Source organism: Anguilla anguilla, chromosome 12, assembly GCF_013347855.1.
Source record: "Anguilla anguilla isolate fAngAng1 chromosome 12, fAngAng1.pri, whole genome shotgun sequence".
Lineage (NCBI taxonomy): Eukaryota > Metazoa > Chordata > Actinopteri > Anguilliformes > Anguillidae > Anguilla > Anguilla anguilla.
In genome coordinates, this window is record NC_049212.1 from 18,876,568 (window position 1) to 18,899,565 (window position 22,998).

The following is a 22,998-nucleotide window of genomic DNA, read 5'->3' on the forward strand; positions in this document are numbered from 1 at the left end:
CAGCAAGTGCTGCACTAGTATGATCCCCTGACATACTAACTTATACAACTCAGCTTTTGGAATGTGAAAAAAGCAACAGCCAGCAGCTTGACCTTTGGACAGCTCTTCCAGATGGATACAACATACAATAACAATCATTCCACAATGAGACTGAACAATAATACAATTGGAATTGTAAAAAAAATCAGGGCAAACCTTGGTTTTAAAAAACAGAGGAAAGCATATTATTACACTTATAAACTACAGTATATACACCATTTCTGTTGTCTCTTCTAACAACTGCAAGTTGATCCACCTCAGTCTGCTTATCCTGGGACTCAGTCGTGCCCTTGAGAATCACAGATCGATGGAGAATTAAAACTGCTGTATTTAAACCTGGTACACAGCAGTGCTGGATCTGAGATGTGCAGTGGGATGGCACTGCAGATCATTCTACTGGTACAGACAGTCGTCTGGGCTGCAGCACAGGCTCCACCATGCAGAATACTGGGGAGAGCAGCCAAGCCCAGCTTCTATCAACATGGAGACATCAACATCGGCGGAGTCTTCTCCTTACATGGTCAAACCAGGGAAACAAGCATGCAATTCACAGGAACACCACAGCCCGTGGACTGTGTACGGTAAGGTAAACAAAATCAAAATTTTAAACTGCAGTGTATGCAGAGGGCAGGGAACTGGTCTTAAAGTCAGAAGATGGCATGGCAAATCCCAGGTGTAAAACCGGCTTAAGATGAGTTGATTGAGTCTTCATCAGTATAAACTAATGACATACGGCACTAAAAGTCTCCATGGATAATGAATCTACTAAATCTTAACAGCCTATTCTGATGGTATTTATTTTGAATATTGAATTTGAGATTCAAACGATGGAATTGAGAAATCAGTGGTCAAACTGTACCAATAAATGATCAACATAATTGTGTTTGATTTCCATAGAGTTAATTTCAGAGAATATCGACTAGCCCAAACCATGATCTTCACAATTGAAGAAATAAACAACAGAACTGACCTCCTCCCAGGTGTATCGCTTGGATATAAGATATACGACCCATGTGCTTCTTCACCGATGTCAATACGGTCAGCCATGGCTTTAATGAATGGTTATGAGAAAACACTGACCAGCACATCATGCTCCACACCAGCAGCAGTGCAGGCCATCATTGGAGAATCTGGATCTACTACCACTATTGCAATCGCTGCAACAGTTGGATTATTTCATATTCCAGTGGTAAGTTAGTTGGCTCTGTTCTCTGTTTGGAGGAAAACATGGGAGGTTATTCAATGATAAGTTTATTTGAGAACAGTATAATTCTGGCAACTATGTTTGGATTACTTTAGAAGTGCAGAACATGATTGAATGTTACATTACCAATATTCACAATCCCATTTATTTAATTTTCAAAAAGATTCTGACCCCTAAAAAGTATATTTTAATTTATTTTAACCTTAGATCCTGCACAACTGAACAGTCTCTATTGCTATTATTTGTAGTGTAAGAAAATTTTTGAGAAGGTGTTTTTGTACATATAATTCCCATCTCATACAAAATGTTATATATTATCGTGTTTACCAATATTAAACAACAATTGGTAAACACAATAATTGCAATTAATTGAAATGCAAGCTTAACTTGAGAATAGCATTTGTCTTCACAGAGGATTCTTCAAATTCAACAACTAAAAAATGTATGATCTAAACAGATGTTTGCATTTGCAATCACAAGAAAAAAATCTTACATAAGTTTGCATTTATTCCCACTTCAGATCAACACTGCACTTGTGATCTCCACTTTAGTTAACTGTTCACAATCTAAATTTGTTTTTGACCTAATACATAAAAACTTAAAATTACAGTAAAAATTCTGCTCCTCTAAACATTTGTTACAAATGTCTACCACCTATATTATTGCATGCAAATATGCTGTACGTGTTCAGACCTATATTTATGAGCCAATATATTTACTTTGACTCTTACTACCACTTTGCAAAACATAAACTATAATAGTTTAGGAGGCTGAAAAGTAAAAAGAGCTGTAAATAGAAATACATTTATGAAGGAAGATACATTTTCATTAATAGTACATGCATTACTCAAATAACCCCTTCATTGATCTCCATTTCATTGTTCTATTTATTTTACTATTTCTCCTGTATTAATTTCTTTACAGATCAGCCACTTTGCTACATGTGCATGTCTGAGTAACAGAAAAGAATTCCCTACATTCTTCAGAACCATTCCCAGTGACTATTACCAGAGCAGAGCACTGGCTCAGCTGGTGAAGCACTTTGGCTGGACCTGGATAGGAGCAGTGAGAAGTGATAATGAATATGGCAACAACGGGATGGCCACGTTTATAAAAGCTGCTCAAGAGGAAGGGATCTGCATTGAGTATTCTAAGAAAATTCACCTAGCAGAAACAGAGAAATTACTGAAGGTTGTAGATGTTGTCAAAAGAGGTACTGCAAAGGTAATTGTAGCATTTGTTTCACAGCTAGACATGAACAGCTTATTGGAGCAGCTGATCCTTCAGAATATCACAGGTCTCCAAATGGTAGGCAGTGAGGCCTGGATAACTGCACGCAATCTGGCAACACCAACAAGTTTCAAAATCCTGGGAGGGTCAGTTGGCTTTGCGGTCAGCAAAGCCAAAATAAACGGCTTGAAGGAGTTTGTGTTGAAACTTCATCCATCCCAAAACCCAGACAACAATGATATTGTAGACTTTTGGGAAACTGCTTTTCAATGTTCTCTGACCAATGGAGTAAATTTACCCCCCTGTACTGGATCTGAGAGTTTGAGTAAACTAGAAAACCAATATACTGATGTTTCAGAGCTGAGAATCTCCAACAATGTTTACAAAGCAGTATACGCTTTTGCTCATTCTCTACATGACCTGCTGGCATGCGCACCCCATCAAGGCTGTACAAACAGTGTGAATACAGAGCCCTGGCAGGTAACTCAATCAGCCCATCTTACATGGTTAATAAAACCTTCATTATGAATAAAGCCAACCAGTAATTTATCACAATCTTTGTTTCTCTACAGGTGCTTGAGGCTCTGAAAAAAGTCAATTTCACTTTAGGAACTGGGGAGCAGGTCTCCTTTGACAATAATGGAGACCCAGTAGCCAGATATGAGGTGGTGAACTGGCAGCTTGGTCCTGATGGTGCAGTAAAGTTCAGGGCAGTTGGCAACTATGATGCTTCTTTACCACCTGGGCAGCAGTTTGTGATGAGTCCTGTTACTATGGTTTGGGCAGGTGGGCAAAAAGAGGTAAGTATCAATATAGCATAACACAGTTTGGTGACAAATACTGCATATAATACTTTCAACAACTCATAATACTTTTATGTATTTGTATAATTTTTTTGTGAATTGTATCTACCACACTGTATCTTTGATTGAAAGCAATGTTGATATATGAGTGATTTTTACAGACTATTTACAATATTGCATGTATGAAAATTACTTTATAGACAAGGACACATCAATGTTTGCACTAAAAGTAGAAAGATGAATTTGGATTATGCTTTAGAGGAAACTATGCATTTTAAACTTGTATGCCTGATTAGCAAAATTACTTCTTGGGCTCTGAAACACTTATTCATCCTTTATTGGTACAACACAAAAGAACACATTTTGACCAGTCTACTAAGTAGAGTGCAGACCAATATCATAAGGCGTAAAACAGGTCATTTCCAGAAATATCGGCCACCAATCAGAATTAAATGTCCAAAAACTGTGGTATCATTATACATTCAATTTGCTTCCTACTGTTTTATGAATCTTCACGACAGCAATGCAGATATATACAAAAAAATCTATACAATGTAAAATCATTAAATTTCTGCCATGAGATAGCATAGCAATTAATTACAATTTCATAACATTTATTAGAGTGTAAAAATTAAGTTGTATCTCTATACACCTTAAAACAATGCAAAATTACTCCTAGTCTCCATACAGCATTTTCATCTTGCTTTTTAAGGTGCAGTAAAAGTGTCCCTTTCCCTTTATTTGTAATTTTATATTAGCATCGTTATCCATCCATCCATCCATCTATTATCTATACCCGCATATCCTGAGCAGGTTCGCGGGGGTACTGGAGCCTATCCCAGCGTACAATGGGCGAGAGGCAGGAATACACCCTGGACAGACCGCCAATATATCACAGGGCACAAACACCATTCACTCACACACTCATACCTATGGGCAATTAGCCTAGTCTCCAATTAGCCTACCGGTGGGAGGAAACCGGAGTACTTGGAGGAAACGTGCACACGGGGAGAACATGCAAACTCCACGCAGAAAGCCCCAAGCCAAGATTTGAACCCACAACCTTCTTGCTGTGAGTACCAATGATTGCATTTTTGGCAAGAACTTGCTTTCTCTTGCACTCAGAAACCCAGGTCAGTGTGCAGTGAGAGCTGTCCCCCAGGCACTCGGAAGGCTGTCCAGAGAGGAAGGCCTGTCTGCTGCTATGACTGTGTGCCCTGTGCTGAGGGAGAAATCAGCAATACCACAGGTAATTCAGAGGTAACATTAACAATTTATAATAAAAGGAGAGGCTAACAGATTTATGGTTTGATTGATGCTACTAGCCAGTAGAGGCCATTAAAAAATGCAGGTATCCACAATAACTACGTCACTACCAATTAAAAAACAGTCTCCCGTTTCTGCAAATGAGCATTGCGCATGGAGTGCATAGAGCAAGTTCAGTCAAGGAACAATTGCTACGCCGACCAATGGTTGGCTTCAGCTGTCACAACGTCATGCATTTTCATAACCAACCAGTCACATACACACAATCCCTTTTCTCATACCCATCTAATCACATGCAAACACAGCCAATGGAGTGCCTGTTTAAACTAACTGTCCAATCTCTTCAGTTTTGCTTGTTGCCTGTGCTTCTTTGCATGCTTCGCTTGCTACTGCACAAAATTGTGCTCAGCATCCACCACCCCAGCTACCGCCTGTTGTTTCTGGTATTACTCCTGCTTAGGAAGAGAGATGTATCATGCCCCCTGTTAGATAGAGTAGTGCACGCTTGTGCATGCACTGCAGTACCTGAAATAGATCCATTCAATGCCAAACATAAAAAAATGTACTTACATATTCATTAAAATATGTGATCTAAATATGTGAGTTGTCCTGACTGAACTGAATTCAGATCAAAAACAGTGACCTATCTTGGAACTGAACCTGTAGCTTTTTGATTACATGCCCAGCTCCCAATCCATTGTATTACTCTGCTGGCCAATGGCATCATGGTATCACTCATAAAACAACAGCATATCAGCTTGCTTTAATGCACAAAAATATCATGACTACAAATTTACAGGGTGAAGAAGTTTTGCTTTGTTTCACGTCAAATATGAATCGCAGTATGATCGTTGTATTTACAGCAGCAATGACTACAATGAAAACTATTTTTTGGAAAACTTTCAGTTGCTTTGCAGTTTGTTTTTTTTTAGGTGAGCTTAACCTCCCAAACATCAGTATTATTAGCAGCAGTCTCAAAAATCAGTCAAGCTTTACACATAAACTGTAAGTTTATACTTATTAGTTTGCAAATGTCTGGTAATATTTCTGCATACATTTTCTAATCAAAGTATTAATTTTCTCTTCAGATTCTGACTGCATTCAGTGTCAAGAAGCATATTGGTCCAATTTCAAAAGAGATCAATGTGTTTTAAAGGCAGTTGAATTTTTGTCCTTTCATGAAATCATGGGAATCGTTCTTGTCATGTTTTCACTACTTGGAGCATGTGTAACTGTACTTGTGGCTGTGCTGTTCTTCATAAAGAAGGATACACCCATTGTGAAAGCCAACAACTCAGAGCTGAGCTTCCTGCTGCTCTTTTCATTGAAACTGTGTTTCCTTTGCTCTCTTACCTTCATCGGCCGGCCCTCTGAGTGGTCCTGTATGCTGCGCCACACTGCGTTTGGGATCACCTTTGTCCTCTGCATCTCCTGTGTTTTGGGAAAAACAATAGTGGTGTTAATGGCCTTCAGGGCTACACTTCCAGGCAGTAATGTGATGAAGTGGTTTGGGCCTCCCCAGCAGAGACTGAGTGTTCTTGCTTTCGCCTTCATACAGGTCCTTATTTGTGTGCTTTGGTTAACAATATCCCCTCCATTCCCCAACAAGAACATGAAGCACTACAAAGAAAAGATCATTCTAGAATGTGATGTAGGATCAACAGTGGGGTTCTGGGCTGTGCTGGGTTATATTGGTCTCCTCTCTATATTGTGCTTTGTTTTAGCTTTTCTGGCTCGTAAGCTGCCTGACAACTTCAATGAAGCCAAATTAATCACATTCAGCATGCTCATATTCTGTGCAGTCTGGATCACCTTTATACCAGCTTATGTCAGCTCACCTGGAAAGTTCACTGTAGCTGTGGAAGTATTTGCCATTCTGGCTTCCAGCTTTGGGTTGCTGTTCTGTATTTTTGTTCCAAAATGCTACATTATATTGTTCAAACCCCAGCAAAATACAAGGAAATATAGAAAGAGTAAAACCAATGCCAAAACTCTTTGATTGGCTGTTCTGTTTTCTGGTAATATGGTTTAAACACTGTGAGTAATAAATCACGACCAAAGAATTATGAAATCACTGCTCATGAGGGACAATGCAACTTTAGATGTCAGATTATTCAGAAAAATAAACAAATAATATAATAACAAAACTGTATCTGCCCACTGGTAGGTACAGGTGAATACCGTTAGAATTCCCCATATAGCAATCCCTAAGTTTATTTCTTTTAGCAGAGGCAATATATCTCTCCACGTTGGAATAAACTGTCTGACAAACAACATCTCTACATGGAGGAAAGGAATATTGTCATTTGCTTATAGTTTATAGAATGCATTCAGTTTTCATTTAAAAAAAATTGATTTTGAAACGTATAAACTTCTAGATGAACTTGGTCCTGTCTGTATGTAAAGCTTAAATTTTACTGAACAAGAAAATCTATGTTTCAATTTAATATGATGTATGTAGCATCTGTACATTATGAGGCTCAGACATGGTTAAACTGACTTTTCAACTTAATGAGGAGACCTGTAAAGGACAAAGAAAAAATGTTACAAATAACTGTTTCAATGAATAAATCAATAAATAAATGTACTAATTCAAATAAAAACAAATTAAAATCTGCAAATGCTCTGCTGGCTTTTTTAACATGTATGCAACAACCACAGCATAAACATGGGCAGTGAGCAGACCCATGAGTGCTCTACAGAATTTTTCAGCTTTTAAGTTACTTGTGCAAACAAGTCCAAGTTGATCCACCTTATTCTGCATTTCCTGGGTCTCAGTCATGCCCTTGAGAATCACAGATCGATGGAGAATTAAAACTGCAGTATTTAAACCTGGCACACTGTAGTGATGCATCTGAGATGTGCAGTGGGATGGCACTGCAGATCATTCTACTGGCACAGACAGTCCTCTGGGCTGCAGCACAGACCCCACCATGCAGAATACTGGGGAGGGCAGCCAAACCAAGCTTCTATCAACATGGAGACATCAACATCGGTGGGGTCTTCTCCCTGCACAGCAATCCAACAGAAGCAACCATCCAATTCGCAGCCAAACCAGAGCCCCTAAAGTGTGCAAGGTAAAGTTAAATGACAATTAACTTTCAACTGCAGTGTGTATTTGAATTTAAGGAAGAGCGCTGGCTTAACAGTGCACTTCCAAAACATATTTTCAACAGCAAGCTATTTTATGTATGCATTGTAGGTCCCACCAGGTAAGCATGTTTGCTATGGATTATTATACAGCCTAATGATATTAGTGAAACTAACAATCAAAATAATAATTTATCATTTCCAGAATTAATTTCAGAGAATTCCGGCTAGCTCAGACCATGATCTTCACCATTGAAGAAATAAACAACAGATCTGACCTCCTCCCGTTTGTATCTCTTGGATATAAGATATATGACTCCTGTGCTTCTACTACATTCTCTGTACGATCAGCCATGGCCCTGATGAACGGTTATGAGGAAAAACTAACAGACACATCATGCTCCACACCAGCAGCAGTGCAGGCCATCATTGGAGAATCTGGATCTACTAACACTATTGCAATTGCAGCCGCCGTTGGATTATTTCAAATTCCAGTGGTAAGAGTTATTTTATTCTTTTCTTCATACTGTGTAACATAAGGACAGCGTATGTGAGGCCTAGTACTTACAAGGTTTCCTAAGCAGTTACTGTCCTTTATGGCAATAAGCTAAAACAAATTAATCGAATGTATTTTTAAATTAATACATTTAAAGATTATGTAGATACAGAAAATACACTGCTATTAATAGATGCACATAACACTGCTATTAATACATGCACATAATATTATTATTATTAGTATTTTCTTCTTTCGGCTGTTCCCATTCGAGGTCGCCACAGCGGATCGTCCTGATCCACATATTTGATTTGGCATATGTTTTACGCTGGATGGCTTTCCGGACGCAACCCTCCCATTTATCCGGGCTTGGGACCAGCACTACGAATGCACTGGCATGCGCATCCCCAGTAGCTGGGTTTTTGGGGCATTGGCTGGGATACGAATCCGGGCCGCCGGCATGGCAGGCAGGAGCTCTACCACTGGGCCACCAATGCCCCTATTATTATTATTATTATTATTATTATTATTATTATTATTATTATACCTTAATCATAAATATATTTTTTTGCTTGTTAAAATTACTGATTAGCCTCTGTTCATTTTGTATAAAGAAGTTGAGTGTTTTTATAATATGGTCAAATGTGAAAATGAGAACTTATTTTGCAATAAGGAATATATTTTCACTACAGTGTCAGAAATGTTGAAAATCACTTTGAAGAAAGAATACATATCAATGTATCATGGCATGAAATGAGAAAAGGTTTTTTTAAGACTGTTTCATTGCGTAAGTTGATCAGTCACATTAAAAAATAAAAATATGTAACAGCATGTACTGTAATCTTCTCAGCTAGGTTGGCCAGAATCAGAAAATGGGAAAAGCACAGCGACAACATCAAATACACTGATAAAGTCAGTTTAGACTGCAGCAGTCTTGCTAGGGATGTTTTCTGGATTTATTCAAGCAAAAAATATAACCAATCAATCACTCAATGAATAAATAAATAAGCTTTTGTTAATATGTACATGAATAAGATGGCAACACATTTTTAAAAATGTAAAAAAAAAAAAATGTAATAAAGAACCCAAACACTCCAGTGGTTTTGGAGGTCTCTCAGTTACATTTCAACATAACTTTTATTTTGACAATGCACAATGACATGAATAAAGTAAAAACTCCTCTACCCTAACCACTGCCAGTGATCTTAAAGAAAAATGTAAGAAACCAGCTTGACACAGCTTGAAAGGCTGATCAAAAAAATTTAAAAACTACATATTTTGCTGTTGATCAAGTCAACCAAACTTGATTAGTAATTAGTAATAATTACAAAAAAAATTGACAAATACGTTAAAAAGATTTCACCTGTTTATCAAACAATTGATCATTTTCTTTCCTTGTCTTGTGGTGAAGTATTCTGTCAAGAAAATGACTTCAATGCTGAGTTCAGCATACTTTTAGCATACTGCTGAGTTGAGAGATAATTTATAGCTATGTAAGAATTATAAGTATTTTCTGCAGAAGTGACACTGCTTCAAAATAGAATTACCTTCCATACTGGATTGCTGCCTCAAAGCAGTTCATATTGGGTTGTCCCAATATAGTATATTTAAAAGTAATCTCATTAACACTCAAAAATAACACCATTTGATTATTTAAATCCATTAATATTATTTTAAATATATTTAAGCTAATCTCAGCTTAAATAAATTATCTTAACCTTATTCAGTGAAATAAGCCTGGCTGAGCTGAGTTCTAATGCATTGTATATTTTCATATCTTCATTTCAGATCAGTCACTTTTCAGCATGTGAATGTCTGAGCAACAGAAAAGTATTCCCTACATTCTTCAGAACCGTTCCCAGTGACTATTACCACAGCAGAGCACTGGCTCAGCTGGTGAAGAACTTTGGCTGGACCTGGATAGGAGCAGTGAGAAGTGACAGTGACTATGGCAACAACGGGATGGCAACATTTATAAAAGCTGCGCAGCAGGAAGGGATCTGCATTGAGTATTCAGAGAAATTTCACAGAACAGAACCAAAGAAATTACTGAAGGTTGTAGATGTTATCAGAAGAAGCACTGCAAAGGTAGTGGTAGCATTGCTATCACAACTAGACATGAACAGCTTATTGGAACAGCTGAATCTGCATAACATTACTGGTCTCCAAATGGTTGGCAGTGCAGGCTGGATAACAGCAAGCGATCTAGCGACACCTACGAGCTTCAGAATACTGGGAGGGTCAATTGGTTTCGCAGTCATAAAAGCCAAAATAAATGGCTTGAACGAGTTTGTGCTGAAACTTCACCATTCACAATACCAAAACAACAGCGATATTGTAGACTTTTGGGAAACTGCTTTTCAATGTTCTCTGACCAATAAAGTAAATTTACCCCCCTGTACTGGATCTGAGAGTTTGAGTAAACTAGAAAACCAATATGCTGATGTTTCAGAGCTGAGAATCTCCAACAATGTTTACAAAGCAGTATACGCTGTTGCTCATTCTCTGCATGACCTGCTGGCATGTGCACCCTATCAAGGCTGCACAAACAGTGTGAAAACAGAGCCCTGGCAGGTAACTCAATCAGTCTGTCTTACATGGGTAATAAAACTTTCATTATGAATAATGCCAAACCACTAATTTATCTTGGCTTCAATGTTTGTTTCTTTACAGGTGCTTGAGGCTCTTAAAAAAGTCAATTTCACTTTGGGAACTGGAGAGAATGTCTCCTTCGACAATAAAGGAGACCCAGTAGCCAGATATGAGGTGGTGAACTGGCAACTTGGCCCTGATGGTGGTGTAAAGTTCAGAGAAGTTGGCTACTATGATGCCTCTTTTCCATTTGGGCAGCAGTTTGCGATGAGTCCTATTAGCATGGTTTGGGCAGGTGGACAGAAAGAGGTAAATGTTCATGTGCAACACTGATATTGTTTTCATGCATACATGATCAAATAATACATATGAGAACATATTTCTTTCAAATGGAGAGTATATTATTAACTTTACCAGACTTCTAATATTATCTTTTAATATATTCCAAAAAATGTGGTGGACCTTTCAAATAAATGTCATAATTTGCATTTAAAGGATGGACATCCAGTGTAGCATAATAAGTACATTTATAAACCTGTTAATCAATGTTGAACAGAAACCCAGGTCAGTATGCAGTGAGAGCTGTCCCCCAGGCACCCGGAAAGCTGTGCAAGGAGGGAGGCCTGTCTGCTGCTATGACTGTGTGCCCTGTGCTGAGGGAGAAATCAGCAATGCTACAGGTGATTCCATCAACAGACCAGTCTACAAAAAAACATTTCTGGGCCGATTGCAGCATGCCTTCAAGTTGGAGAGTAGCACAGGATTTTCTCGAGACTTTCTGCATTTCACACAACTAGATAAAGATCAAGACCAAATTTCCTTAGTCCTGATTGTAACATGCCCTCAAACTTGTTAGTATAGTTCTATGCTAATCCTGAGTGCAGCGTGCTTTCAATGCCATCGATAGGATACTAAAATAGCATACTTCATTAGCCTGCTGCTGACCAGGTTACACCAGGAATTAAGGCTACGTTCATGCTGCCTGGTAAAAGTGACCCAATTCAGATTGTTTGCTCATGTGGCACAGATCGGATATGTATTACAAACGTGTAAACAGGAAAAGAGCACATGGAATTGGATATTTTCAGATCCGTTTTGGGCCACAGTCATATCCAGTTGCCATCCTTGGAACTGTTGGAACTGTTATTCCACTCCCTTCCACTCTTAATAAATTTGAAATTTTAAAAACTATACTACTTCTTGCTCAAACAATAAATATTTAATTTAGATTTCACCCCAATATTAAATGACTGGCTGTGTGTTAAACACATTTGCATTGCTCTACCTCAAAGTATACTTGCAAGAACAATATTGCGATTTAAGAGACGTAACTCCTGATGACATTACAAATTCTATTCATTTACCATGAATATAAATTTACTCAACAGCTTTTATTAATTATTCTGTTGATCAATGACTTTTGACTTGTGAATCATTTCTCTAATCGGCCTGTCATCATTGCAGTGCTTGTGTTGGGTTCAGATGGTATTAAGAAGGCAAATGGCATATACCGATAATTGAATATATTCAGTCAAAAGTCACCAGTATTAACAATAGCAATTGATGTGTGGATTCAGGTGTTTTTTCGGGATTCATCAGTTTCTTATGCTACTCAAAAGTCAACAGAGGCCAGAGAGTTAGTTATTACATTAGGACTCAAATCTTGACATTACGAACACAACATTTCGGAGGAAAAGCCAAGATATATTCATTTTGTAACAGTTTATTTGAAAGAAGCAAGCATATTTTTTATTTTTGAAGTATGCTGTATAAACAAGACAAGGTATGGTCTTGTTTATATAAGCTCTGCATTGTAATTATTACAATTGCAGATTTTTCAGAAATTAAAAGAATTACCATGAAATATTAAAGCTTTTCCATACTCCGCCTTCACTGTGCATACCAGAGAACTTGTGCCTACAGCTTTAAATATCTCAATTTCGCTCACAAGCATGTGCATAATGGCAGGGAAAACATAAGTAGTTTACTTCAGGGCCATGTTCTAAACAGTTTGGTATATCAGCTGAGTATATAAGTTGAGTACAAGTTGAGTTTTGGTCTTAATATTATGCTGCAATTGTTCAATATTCAGTCAGAGCTCATTTCTCTGAACATCATCACCATGAGTTTTCTAATAACGGTATTCATTGGTTTTTTGTTTTTTTTTTGTTTACAGATTCTTATGACTGTATTCTCTGTCCTAATGAATACTGGTCGAATACAAAAAGAGATCAATGCGTTCCAAAGGCTGTTGAATTTCTGTCCTTTAAAGAAGTTATGGGAATAGTACTTGCTATTTTTTCATTATTTGGAGCATGTGCAACTGTACTTGTGGATGTGTTGTTCTTTATAAAGAAGGATACACCCATTGTGAAAGCCAACAACTCAGAGCTGAGCTTCCTGCTGCTCTTTTCATTGAAACTGTGTTTCCTTTGCTCTCTTACCTTCATCGGCCGGCCCTCTGAGTGGTCCTGTATGCTGCGTCACACTGCGTTTGGGATCACCTTTGTCCTCTGCATTTCTTGTGTTCTGGGAAAAACAATAGTGGTGTTAATGGCCTTCAGGGCTACACTTCCAGGCAGTAATGTCATGAAGTGGTTTGGGCCTTCCCAGCAGAGACTGAGTGTTCTTGCTTTCACCCTCATACAGGTTCTTATTTGTGTGCTTTGGTTAACACTATCCCCTCCTTTCCCCACCAAGAACATGAAGCACTACAAAGAAAAGATCATTCTAGAATGTGATGTAGGATCAGCAGTGGGGTTCTGGGCTGTACTGGGTTATATTGGTCTCCTCTCTATATTGTGCTTTGTTTTAGCTTTTCTGGCTCGTAAGTTGCCTGACAACTTCAATGAAGCCAAATTCATCACATTCAGCATGCTCATATTCTGTGCAGTCTGGATCACCTTTTTACCAGCTTACGTCAGTTCACCTGGGAAGTTCACTGTAGCTGTGGAAATATTTGCCATTTTAGCTTCTAGTTTTGGTTTGCTTTTCTGTATTTTTGCACCCAAGTGTTACATCATTCTGTTAAAACCTGAATTAAACTCAAAAAAACATGTGATGGGCAAGATGCCCTCAATGTCCCTTTAATTATTTTAATAAAACTATTCTAAAAAGTTCCTCTTGACATGTGCATTTCTTCAACTGTGCAAGTGTTGTATACACGCTTGGATATGAAGTGGTGACCCATCATCATGGTTAAAAATTTGTCTGCAATTAAAAAATAAATAAATTAGTGATACTGAGATGAATGTAAAAATTTCCTCAGATACACCAAACACTGGATCTGAGTGGTGAAGGAATGCGTGTAGTCTCACCTGGTGCTACCACGTCTAAAATAATGTTTTGACTATTCCCCTGTTCAAACCGTCATACATAGGAGACTGTATATGAGCGGCTAAAGCCTCTTTTCACCAGTAGTGTGGCTCCATTCAGATCGCCATCAATCTTGGTAGACGTGGACGTGCCTCTGCCTTGTGCAGCCTACAAAGACACAATTGTATACCTTATGACGTCACTACTGTGTAGGTGAGTGATTCTGTGGTGCCAATGTCCTGAGTTCTAAGTTTTTATTAGGATCTTAAAACCGCTAAGTGTGTAGTAGTGTAGAGTCAAAGAGGAGTGCCAGGTAAATGTAAATGCTAAATATTATACAGCGTGTTCAATATTATAAGTATATAATAGTGCACTGAAAAATGTGAACAATGGCTGTGCGCGAATGGCGCTGTAGGAACAGTGAAGGCTGAGGAAAAAATGTTTATGTTCTGAATCCAGCGGGTTTAACCGATTAACACCCTCGTTTTAAAGTCCAGCAGTCTGAACACAAGTGGGTCAACAGTTAAAACTTCTCACTTATCCAAAATATATTTATTTCATTAGGTAATAATTATTAAAAATATATATTATAATAAATTCAATCTACAAATTTGTTGAAAGGAAGAGCAACCAACTTTATAAAAATGTACAACTCACAACCAGATTAAAATTAATACATTTATTAAATTACAAACAAAAAAAATGTCTAATCTAAAGATCAAGGCCAGCTACCTTAAAGGTATAATATGCAGAGATATTGAAAATGGCAATTTTAGCAGCATGGATTCCATATTGGCAACATTAGTATTAATTATGCAGTGTTATAATGATCTTTTTCACTGAGTGTAACATTAACATGTGAGAATATTGTATGGTACTCCGTAGCACGTCTATTTTTTAAATTGTTTTTTTTACAGTCTTAGTTTGCAACTTTGTTAGCTTTGATAGTGAAGATGGCTACACATAACTACATAGCATGCAATTCAGTTTTTGGCCCATTTTTTGCCTATTTGTGCATATGCATAGCTAAGCTATATGTTAAATGTAAGCTGTGAGTTTCAGGCAGCTCTCTAAACAGTTTGATGATAAAAAGTTGTAGGAAGGAACAGACAGCATTATTTATTTCCTCTAGGCAGTGTCAGTGGCTATTTTTGCATATCTGGACATCAGCTCCAAAATATACCAGAAAATACTATGTGATTTGGTCAGTAAGCATCTGTATTAAAGTACCATTACTTTCAGAGCAAAAGGACAGAGCCCAACTCAAAACTCATCAAGCAAGATCTGAAATTACACACAGTATATGAAATGAACTAAAAACAGCAATGTGGAAAGATATCAATGCTCTTCAAAACTGTGTTGATCATTACATTTGCCTCTGTTGCCAGGGCAGTTTACTCCACATTAACCTGATTATTCTGGGACTCAGTCATGCCCTTGAGAATCACAGATCGATGGAGAATTAAAACTGCAGTATTTAAACCTGGCACACTGTATTGATGCATCTGAGATGTGCAGTGGGATGGCACTGCAGATCATTCTGCTGGCACAGACAGTCCTCTGGGCTGAGGGACAGACTCCACCATGCAGAATACTGGGGAGAGCAGCCAAGCCCAGCTTCTATCAACATGGAGACATCAACATCGGTGGGGTCTTCTCCCTGCACAGCAATCCAACAGAAGCAACCATCCAATTCGCAGCCAAACCAGAGCCCCTAAAGTGTGCAAGGTAAAGTTAAATGACAATTAACTTTCAACTGCAGTGTGTATTTGAATTTAAGGAAGAGCGCTGGCTTAACAGTGCACTTCCAAAACATATTTTCAACAGCAAGTTATTTTATGTATGCATTGTAGGTCCCACCAGGTAAGCATGTTTGCTATGGATTATTATACAGCCTAATGATATTAGTGAAACTAACAATCAAAATAATAATTTATCATTTCCAGAATTAATTTCAGAGAATTCCGGTTAGCTCAGACCATGATCTTCACCATTGAAGAAATAAACAACAGATCTGACCTCCTCCCGTTTGTATCTCTTGGATATAAGATATATGACACCTGTGCTTCTACAACGTTCTCTGTACGATCAGCCATGGCTCTGATGAACGGTTATGAGGAAATACTAACAGACACATCATGCTCCACACCAGCAGCAGTGCAGGCCATCATTGGAGAATCTGGATCTACTAACACTATTGCAATTGCAGCCGCCGTTGGATTATTTCAAATTCCAGTGGTAAGAGTTATTTTATTCTCTTCTTCATACTGTGTGATATAAGGACAGTGGATGTGAGGCCTAGTACTTACAAGGTTTCCTAAGCAGTTACTGTCCTTTATGGCAATAAGCTAAAACAAATTAATCGAATGTATTTTTAAATTAATAAAATTAAAGATTATGTAGATACAGAAAATACACTGCTATTAATGCATGCACATAATATTATTATTATTATTAGTATTTTCTTCTTTCGGCTGTTCCCATTCGAGGTTGCAACAGTGGATCATCCTGATCCACATATTTGATTTGGCATATGTTTTATGCCGGATGGCTTTCCTGACGCAACCCTCCCATTTATCCGGGCTTGGGACCAGCACTACGAATGCACTGGCATGCGCATCCCCAGTGGCTGGGTTTTTGGGGCATTGGCTGGGATACGATTCCGGGCTGCCAGCGTGGCAGGCAGGAGCTCTACCACTGGGCCACCAATGCCCCTATTGTTATTATTATTATTATTATTATTATTATTATTATAATACCTTAATCATAAATATATTTTTTGGCTTGTTAAAATTACTGATTAGCCTCTGTTCATTTTGTATAAAGCAGTTGAGTGTTTTTATAATATGGTCAAATGTGAAAATGAGAACTTATTTTGCAATAAGGAATATATTTTCATTACAGTGTCAGAAATATTGAAATCACTTTGAAGAAATAATACATATCAATGTATCATGGCATGAAATGAGAAAAGGTTTTTTTAAGACTGTTTCATTGCGTAAGTTGATGAGTCACATTTAAAAATAAAAATATGTAACAGCATGTACTGTAATCTTCTCAGCTAGGTTGGCCAGAATCAGAAAATGGGAAAAGCACAGCGACAACATCAAATACACTGATAAAGTCAGTTTAGACTGCAGCAGTCTTGCTAGGGATGTTTTCTGGATTTACTCAAGCAAAAAATATAACCAATCAATCACTCAATGAATAAATAAATAAGCTTTTGTTAATATGTACATGAATAAGATGGCAACACATTTTTAAAAATGTAAAAAAATGTAATAAAGAACCCAAACACTCCAGTGGTTTTGGAGGTCTCTCAGTTACATTTCAACATAACTTTTATTTTGACAATGCACAATGACATAAATAAAGTAAAAACTTCTCTACCCTAACCACTGCCAGTGATCTTAAAGAAAAAATGTAAAAAACCAGCTTGACACAGCTTGAAAGGCTGATACTTTTACAAAAGTAAAAAAAAAAATTAAAAAAAACTACATATTTTGCTGTTGATCAAGTCATCCAAACTTGGTTAGTAATAATTACAAAAAAAATTGAAAAATATGTTTAAAAAAAAATTCACCTGTTTATCAAACAATTGATCATTTTCTTTTCTTGTCTTGTGGTAAAGTATTCTGTCAAGAAAATGACTTCAATGCTGAGTTCAGCATACTTTTAGCATACTGTTGAGTTGAGAGATAATTTATAGCTATGTAAGAATTATAAGTATTTTCTGCAGAAGTGACACTGCTTCAAAATAGAATTACCTTCCATACTGGATTGCTGCCTCAAAGCAGTCCATATTGGGTTGTCCCAATATAGTATATTTAAAAGTAATCTCATTAACACTCAAAATTAACACCATTTGATTATTTAAATCCATTAATATTATTTTAAATATATTAAGCTAATCTCAGCTTAAATAAATTATCTTAACCTTATTCAGTGAAATAAGCCTGGCTGAGCTGAGTTCTAATGCATTGTATATTTTCATATCTTCATTTCAGATCAGTCACTTTTCAACATGTGCATGTCTGAGCAACAGAAAAGTATTCCCTACATTCTTCAGAACCATTCCCAGTGACTATTACCAGAGCAGAGCACTGGCTCAGCTGGTGAAGAACTTTGGCTGGACCTGGATAGGAGCAGTGAGAAGTGACAGTGACTATGGCAACAACGGGATGGCAACATTTATAAAAGCTGCGCAGCAGGAAGGGATCTGCATTGAGTATTCAGAGAAATTTCACAGAACAGAACAAAAGAAATTACTGAAGGTTGTAGATGTTATCAGAAGAAGCACTGCAAAGGTAGTGGTAGCATTTCTATCACAACTAGACATGAACAGCTTATTGGAACAGCTGAATCTGCATAACATTACTGGTCTCCAAATGGTTGGCAGTGAAGGCTGGATAACAGCAAGCGATCTAGCGACACCTACGAGCTTCAGAATACTGGGAGGGTCAATTGGCTTCGCAGTCATAAAAGCCAAAATAAATGGCTTGAACGAGTTTGTGCTGAAACTTCACCATTCGCAATACCAAAACAACAGCGATATTGTAGACTTTTGGGAAACTGCTTTTCAATGTTCTCTGACCAAAAAAGTAAATTTACCCCCCTGTACTGGATCTGAGAGTTTGAGTAAACTAGAAAACCAATATACTGATGTTTCAGAGCTGAGAATCTCCAACAATGTTTACAAAGCAGTATACGCTGTTGCTCATTCTCTACATGACCTCCTGACATGTGCACCCCATCAAGGCTGCGCAAACAGTGTGAAAACAGAGCCCTGGCAGGTAACTTTATCAGTCCGTCTTACATGGGTAATAAAACTTTCATTATGAATAATGCCAAACCAGTGATTTATCTTGGCTTCAATGTTTGTTTCTTTACAGGTGCTTGAGGCTCTTAAAAAAGTCAATTTCACTTTGGGAACTGGAGAGAATGTCTCCTTCGACAATAATGGAGACCCAGTAGCCAGATATGAGGTGGTGAACTGGCAACTTGGCCCTGATGGTGGTGTAAAGTTCAGAGAAGTTGGCTACTATGATGCCTCTTTTCCATTTGGGCAGCAGTTTGTGATGAGTCCTATTAGCATGGTTTGGGCAAGTGGACAGAAAGAGGTAAATGTTCATGTGCAACACTGATATTGTTTTCATGCATACATGATCAAATAATACATATGAGAACATCTTTCTTTCAAATGGAGAGTATTTTATTAACTTTACCAGACTTCTAATATTATCTTTTAATATAATCCAAAAAATGTGGTGGACCTTTCAAATAAATGTCATAATTTGCATTTAAAGGATGGACATCCAGTGTAGCATAATAAGTACATTTATAAACCTGTTAATCAATGTTGAACAGAAACCCAGGTCAGTATGCAGTGAGAGCTGTCCCCCAGGCACCCGGAAAGCTGTGCAAGGAGGGAGGCCTGTCTGCTGCTATGACTGTGTGCCCTGTGCTGAGGGAGAAATCAGCAATGCTACAGGTGATTCCATCAACAGACCAGTCTACAAAAAAACATTTCTGGGCCGATTGCAGCATGCCTTCAAGTTGGAGAGTAGCACAGGATTTTCTCGAGACTTTCTGCATTTCACACAACTAGATAAAGATCAAGACCAAATTTCCTTAGTCCTGATTGTAACATGCCCTCAAACTTGTTAGTATAGTTCTATGCTAATCCTGAGTGCAGCGTGCTTTCAATGCCATCGATAGGATACTAAAATAGCGTACTTCATTAGCCTGCTGTTGACCAGGTTACACCAGAAACTAAGGCTACGTTCATGCTGCCTGGTAAAAGTGACCTAATTCAGATTGTTTGCTCATGTGGCACAGATCGGATATGTATTACAAACGTGTAAACAGGAAAAGAGCACATGGAATTGGATATTTTCAGATCCGTTTTGGGCCATATTTATATCCAGTTGCCGTCCTTGGAACTGTTGGAACTGTTATTCCACTCCCTTCCACTCTTAATAAATTTGAAATTTTAAAAACTATACTACTTCTTGCTCAAACAATAAATATTTAATTTAGATTTCACCCCAATATTAAATGACTGGCTGTGTGTTAAACACATTTGCATTTCTCTACCTCAAAGTATACTTGCAAGAACAATATTGCGATTTAAGAGACGTAACTGCTGATGACATTACAAATTCTATTCATTTACCATGAATATAAATTTACTCAACAGCTTTTATTAATTATTCTGTTGATCAATGACTTTTGACTTGTGAATCATTTCTCTAATCGGCCTGTCATCATTGCAGTGCTTGTGTTGGGTTCAGATGGTATTAAGAAGGCAAATGGCATATACCGATAATTGAATATATTCAGTCAAAAGTCACCAGTATTAACAATAGCAATTGATGTGTGGATTCAGGTGTTTTTTCGGGATTCATCAGTTTCTTATGCTACTCAAAAGTCAACAGAGGCCAGAGAGTTAGTTATTACATTAGGACTCAAATCTTGATATTACGAACACAACATTTCGGAGGAAAAACCAAGATATATTGATTTTGTTACAGTTTATTTGAAAGAAGCAAGCATATTTATTTATTTTTGAAGTATGCTGTATAAACAAGACAAGGTATGGTTTTGTTTATATAAGCTCTGCATTGTAATTATTACAATTGCAGATTTTTCAGAAATTAAAAAAATTACCATGAAATATTAAAGCTTTTCCATACTCCGCCTTCACTGTGCATACCAGAGAACTTGTGCCTACAGCTTTAAATATCTCAATTTTGCTCACAAGCATGTGCATAATGGCGGGGAAAACATAAGCAGTTTACTTCAGGGCCATGTTCAAAACAGTTTGGTATATCAGCTGAGTATATAAGTTGAGTACAAGTTGTTTTGGTCTTAATATTATGCTGCAATTGTTCAATATTCAGTCAGAGCTCTTTTCTCTGAACATCATAACCATGAGTTTTCTAATAACGGTATTCATTGGTTTTTTTTGTTTTTTTGTTTACAGATTCTTATGACTGTATTCTCTGTCCTAATGAATACTGGTCGAATACAAAAAGAGATCAATGCGTTCCAAAGGCTGTTGAATTTCTGTCCTTTAAAGAAGTTATGGGAATAGTACTTGCTATTTTTTCATTATTTGGAGCATGTGTAACTGTACTTGTGGCTGTTTTGTTCTTTATAAAGAAGGATACACCCATTGTGAAAGCCAACAACTCAGAGCTGAGCTTCCTGCTGCTCTTTTCATTGAAACTGTGTTTCCTTTGCTCTCTTACCTTCATCGGCCGGCCCTCTGAGTGGTCCTGTATGCTGCGCCACACTGCATTTGGGATCACCTTTGTCCTCTGCATCTCTTGTGTTCTGGGGAAAACAATAGTGGTGTTAATGGCCTTCAGGGCTACACTTCCAGGCAGTAATGTCATGAAGTGGTTTGGGCCTTCCCAGCAGAGACTGAGTGTTCTTGCTTTCACCCTCATACAGGTCCTTATTTGTGTGCTTTGGTTAACACTATCCCCTCCTTTCCCCAACAAGAACATGAAGCACTACAAAGAAAAGATCATTCTAGAATGTGATGTAGGATCAGCAGTGGGGTTCTGGGCTGTACTGGGTTATATTGGTCTCCTCTCTATATTGTGCTTTGTTTTAGCTTTTCTGGCTCGTAAGTTGCCTGACAACTTCAATGAAGCCAAATTCATCACATTCAGCATGCTCATATTCTGTGCAGTCTGGATCACCTTTTTACCAGCTTACGTCAGTTCACCTGGGAAGTTCACTGTAGCTGTGGAAATATTTGCCATTTTAGCTTCTAGTTTTGGTTTGCTTTTCTGTATTTTTGCACCCAAGTGTTACATCATTCTGTTAAAACCTGAATTAAACTCAAGAAAACATGTGATGGGCAAGATGCCCTCAAAGTCCCTTTAATTATTTTAATAAAACTATTCTAAAAAGTTCCTCTTGACATGTGCATTTCTTCAACTGTGCAAGTGTTGTATACACGCTTGGATATGAAGTGGTGACCCATCATCATGGTTAAAAATTGACTTGTCAGTTAGTTACAGAGGTAGAGGCTACCAAGTCCTTTTTTTGCTATAGAAGCTGAGCATATATGGCAATAAAACATTTGTCTGCAATTAAAAAATAAATAAATTAGTGATACTGAGATGAATGACATAGATTGTTTTGTAAAAATTCCCTCAGATACACCAAACACTGGATCTGAGTGGTGAAGGAATGCGTGTAGTCTCACCTGGTGCTACCACGTCTAAAATAATGTTTTGACTATTCCCCTGTTCTAACCGTCATACATAGGAGACTGTATATGAGCGGCTAAAGCCTCTTTTCACCAGTAGTGTGGCTCCATTCAGATCGCCATCAATCTTGATGGACGTGGACGTGCCTCTGCCTTGTGCAGCCTACAAAGACACAATTGTATACCTTATGACGTCACTACTGTGTAGCTGAGTGATTCTGTGGTGCCAATGTCCTGAGTTCTAAGTTTATATTAGGATCTTAAAACCACTAAGTGTGTAGTAGTGTAGAGTCAAAGAGGAGTGCCAGGTAAATGTAAATGCAAAATATTATACAGCGTGTTCAATATTATAAGTATATAATAGTGCACTGAAATCCAGCGGGTTTAACCGATTAACACCCTCATTTTAAAGGTATAATATGGAGAGATATTGAAAATGGCAATTTTGGCAGCATGAATGATTCCATATTGGCAACATTAGTATTAATTATGCAGTGTTATAATGATCTTTTTCACTGAGTGTAACATTAACATGTGAGAATATTGTATGGTACTCCGTAGCACGTCTGTTTTTTAAATTGTTTTTTTTACAGTCTTTGTTTGCAAATTTGTTAGCTTTGATAGTGAAGATGGCTACACATAACTACATAGCATGCAATTCAGTTTTTGGCCCATTTTTTGCCTATTTGTGCATATGCATAGCTAAGCTATATGTTAAATGTAAGCTGTGAGTTTC

General features: G+C 37.7%; 3 protein-coding genes across 3 annotated transcripts; all 3 read left to right on the forward strand.

Moving 5' to 3' along the window:
• Positions 1-397: 397 nt before the first annotated feature.
• On the forward strand, positions 398-7,076 carry LOC118209359 (extracellular calcium-sensing receptor-like). The gene is made up of 6 exons (XM_035384604.1): positions 398-620; positions 937-1,228; positions 2,168-2,953; positions 3,046-3,273; positions 4,402-4,525; positions 5,631-7,076. The coding sequence occupies exons 1-6, from the start codon at positions 403-405 to the stop codon at positions 6,539-6,541; spliced, it is 2,559 nt and encodes an 852-aa protein (XP_035240495.1). The 5' UTR covers positions 398-402; the 3' UTR covers positions 6,542-7,076.
• Positions 7,077-7,338: 262 nt separating this feature from the next.
• LOC118209353 (extracellular calcium-sensing receptor-like) lies at positions 7,339-13,810 on the forward strand. Its single transcript, XM_035384599.1, has 6 exons — positions 7,339-7,619; positions 7,838-8,129; positions 9,917-10,702; positions 10,802-11,029; positions 11,277-11,400; positions 12,897-13,810. Exons 1-6 carry the CDS (start codon positions 7,402-7,404, stop codon positions 13,808-13,810), a joined length of 2,562 nt encoding a protein of 853 aa, XP_035240490.1. The 5' UTR covers positions 7,339-7,401.
• A 1,738-nt stretch (positions 13,811-15,548) lies between these two features.
• LOC118209363 (extracellular calcium-sensing receptor-like) lies at positions 15,549-21,934 on the forward strand. The gene is made up of 6 exons (XM_035384613.1): positions 15,549-15,763; positions 15,982-16,273; positions 18,043-18,828; positions 18,928-19,155; positions 19,403-19,526; positions 21,021-21,934. Exons 1-6 carry the CDS (start codon positions 15,558-15,560, stop codon positions 21,932-21,934), a joined length of 2,550 nt encoding a protein of 849 aa, XP_035240504.1. The 5' UTR covers positions 15,549-15,557.
• The last annotated feature ends 1,064 nt before the right edge of the window (positions 21,935-22,998 follow it).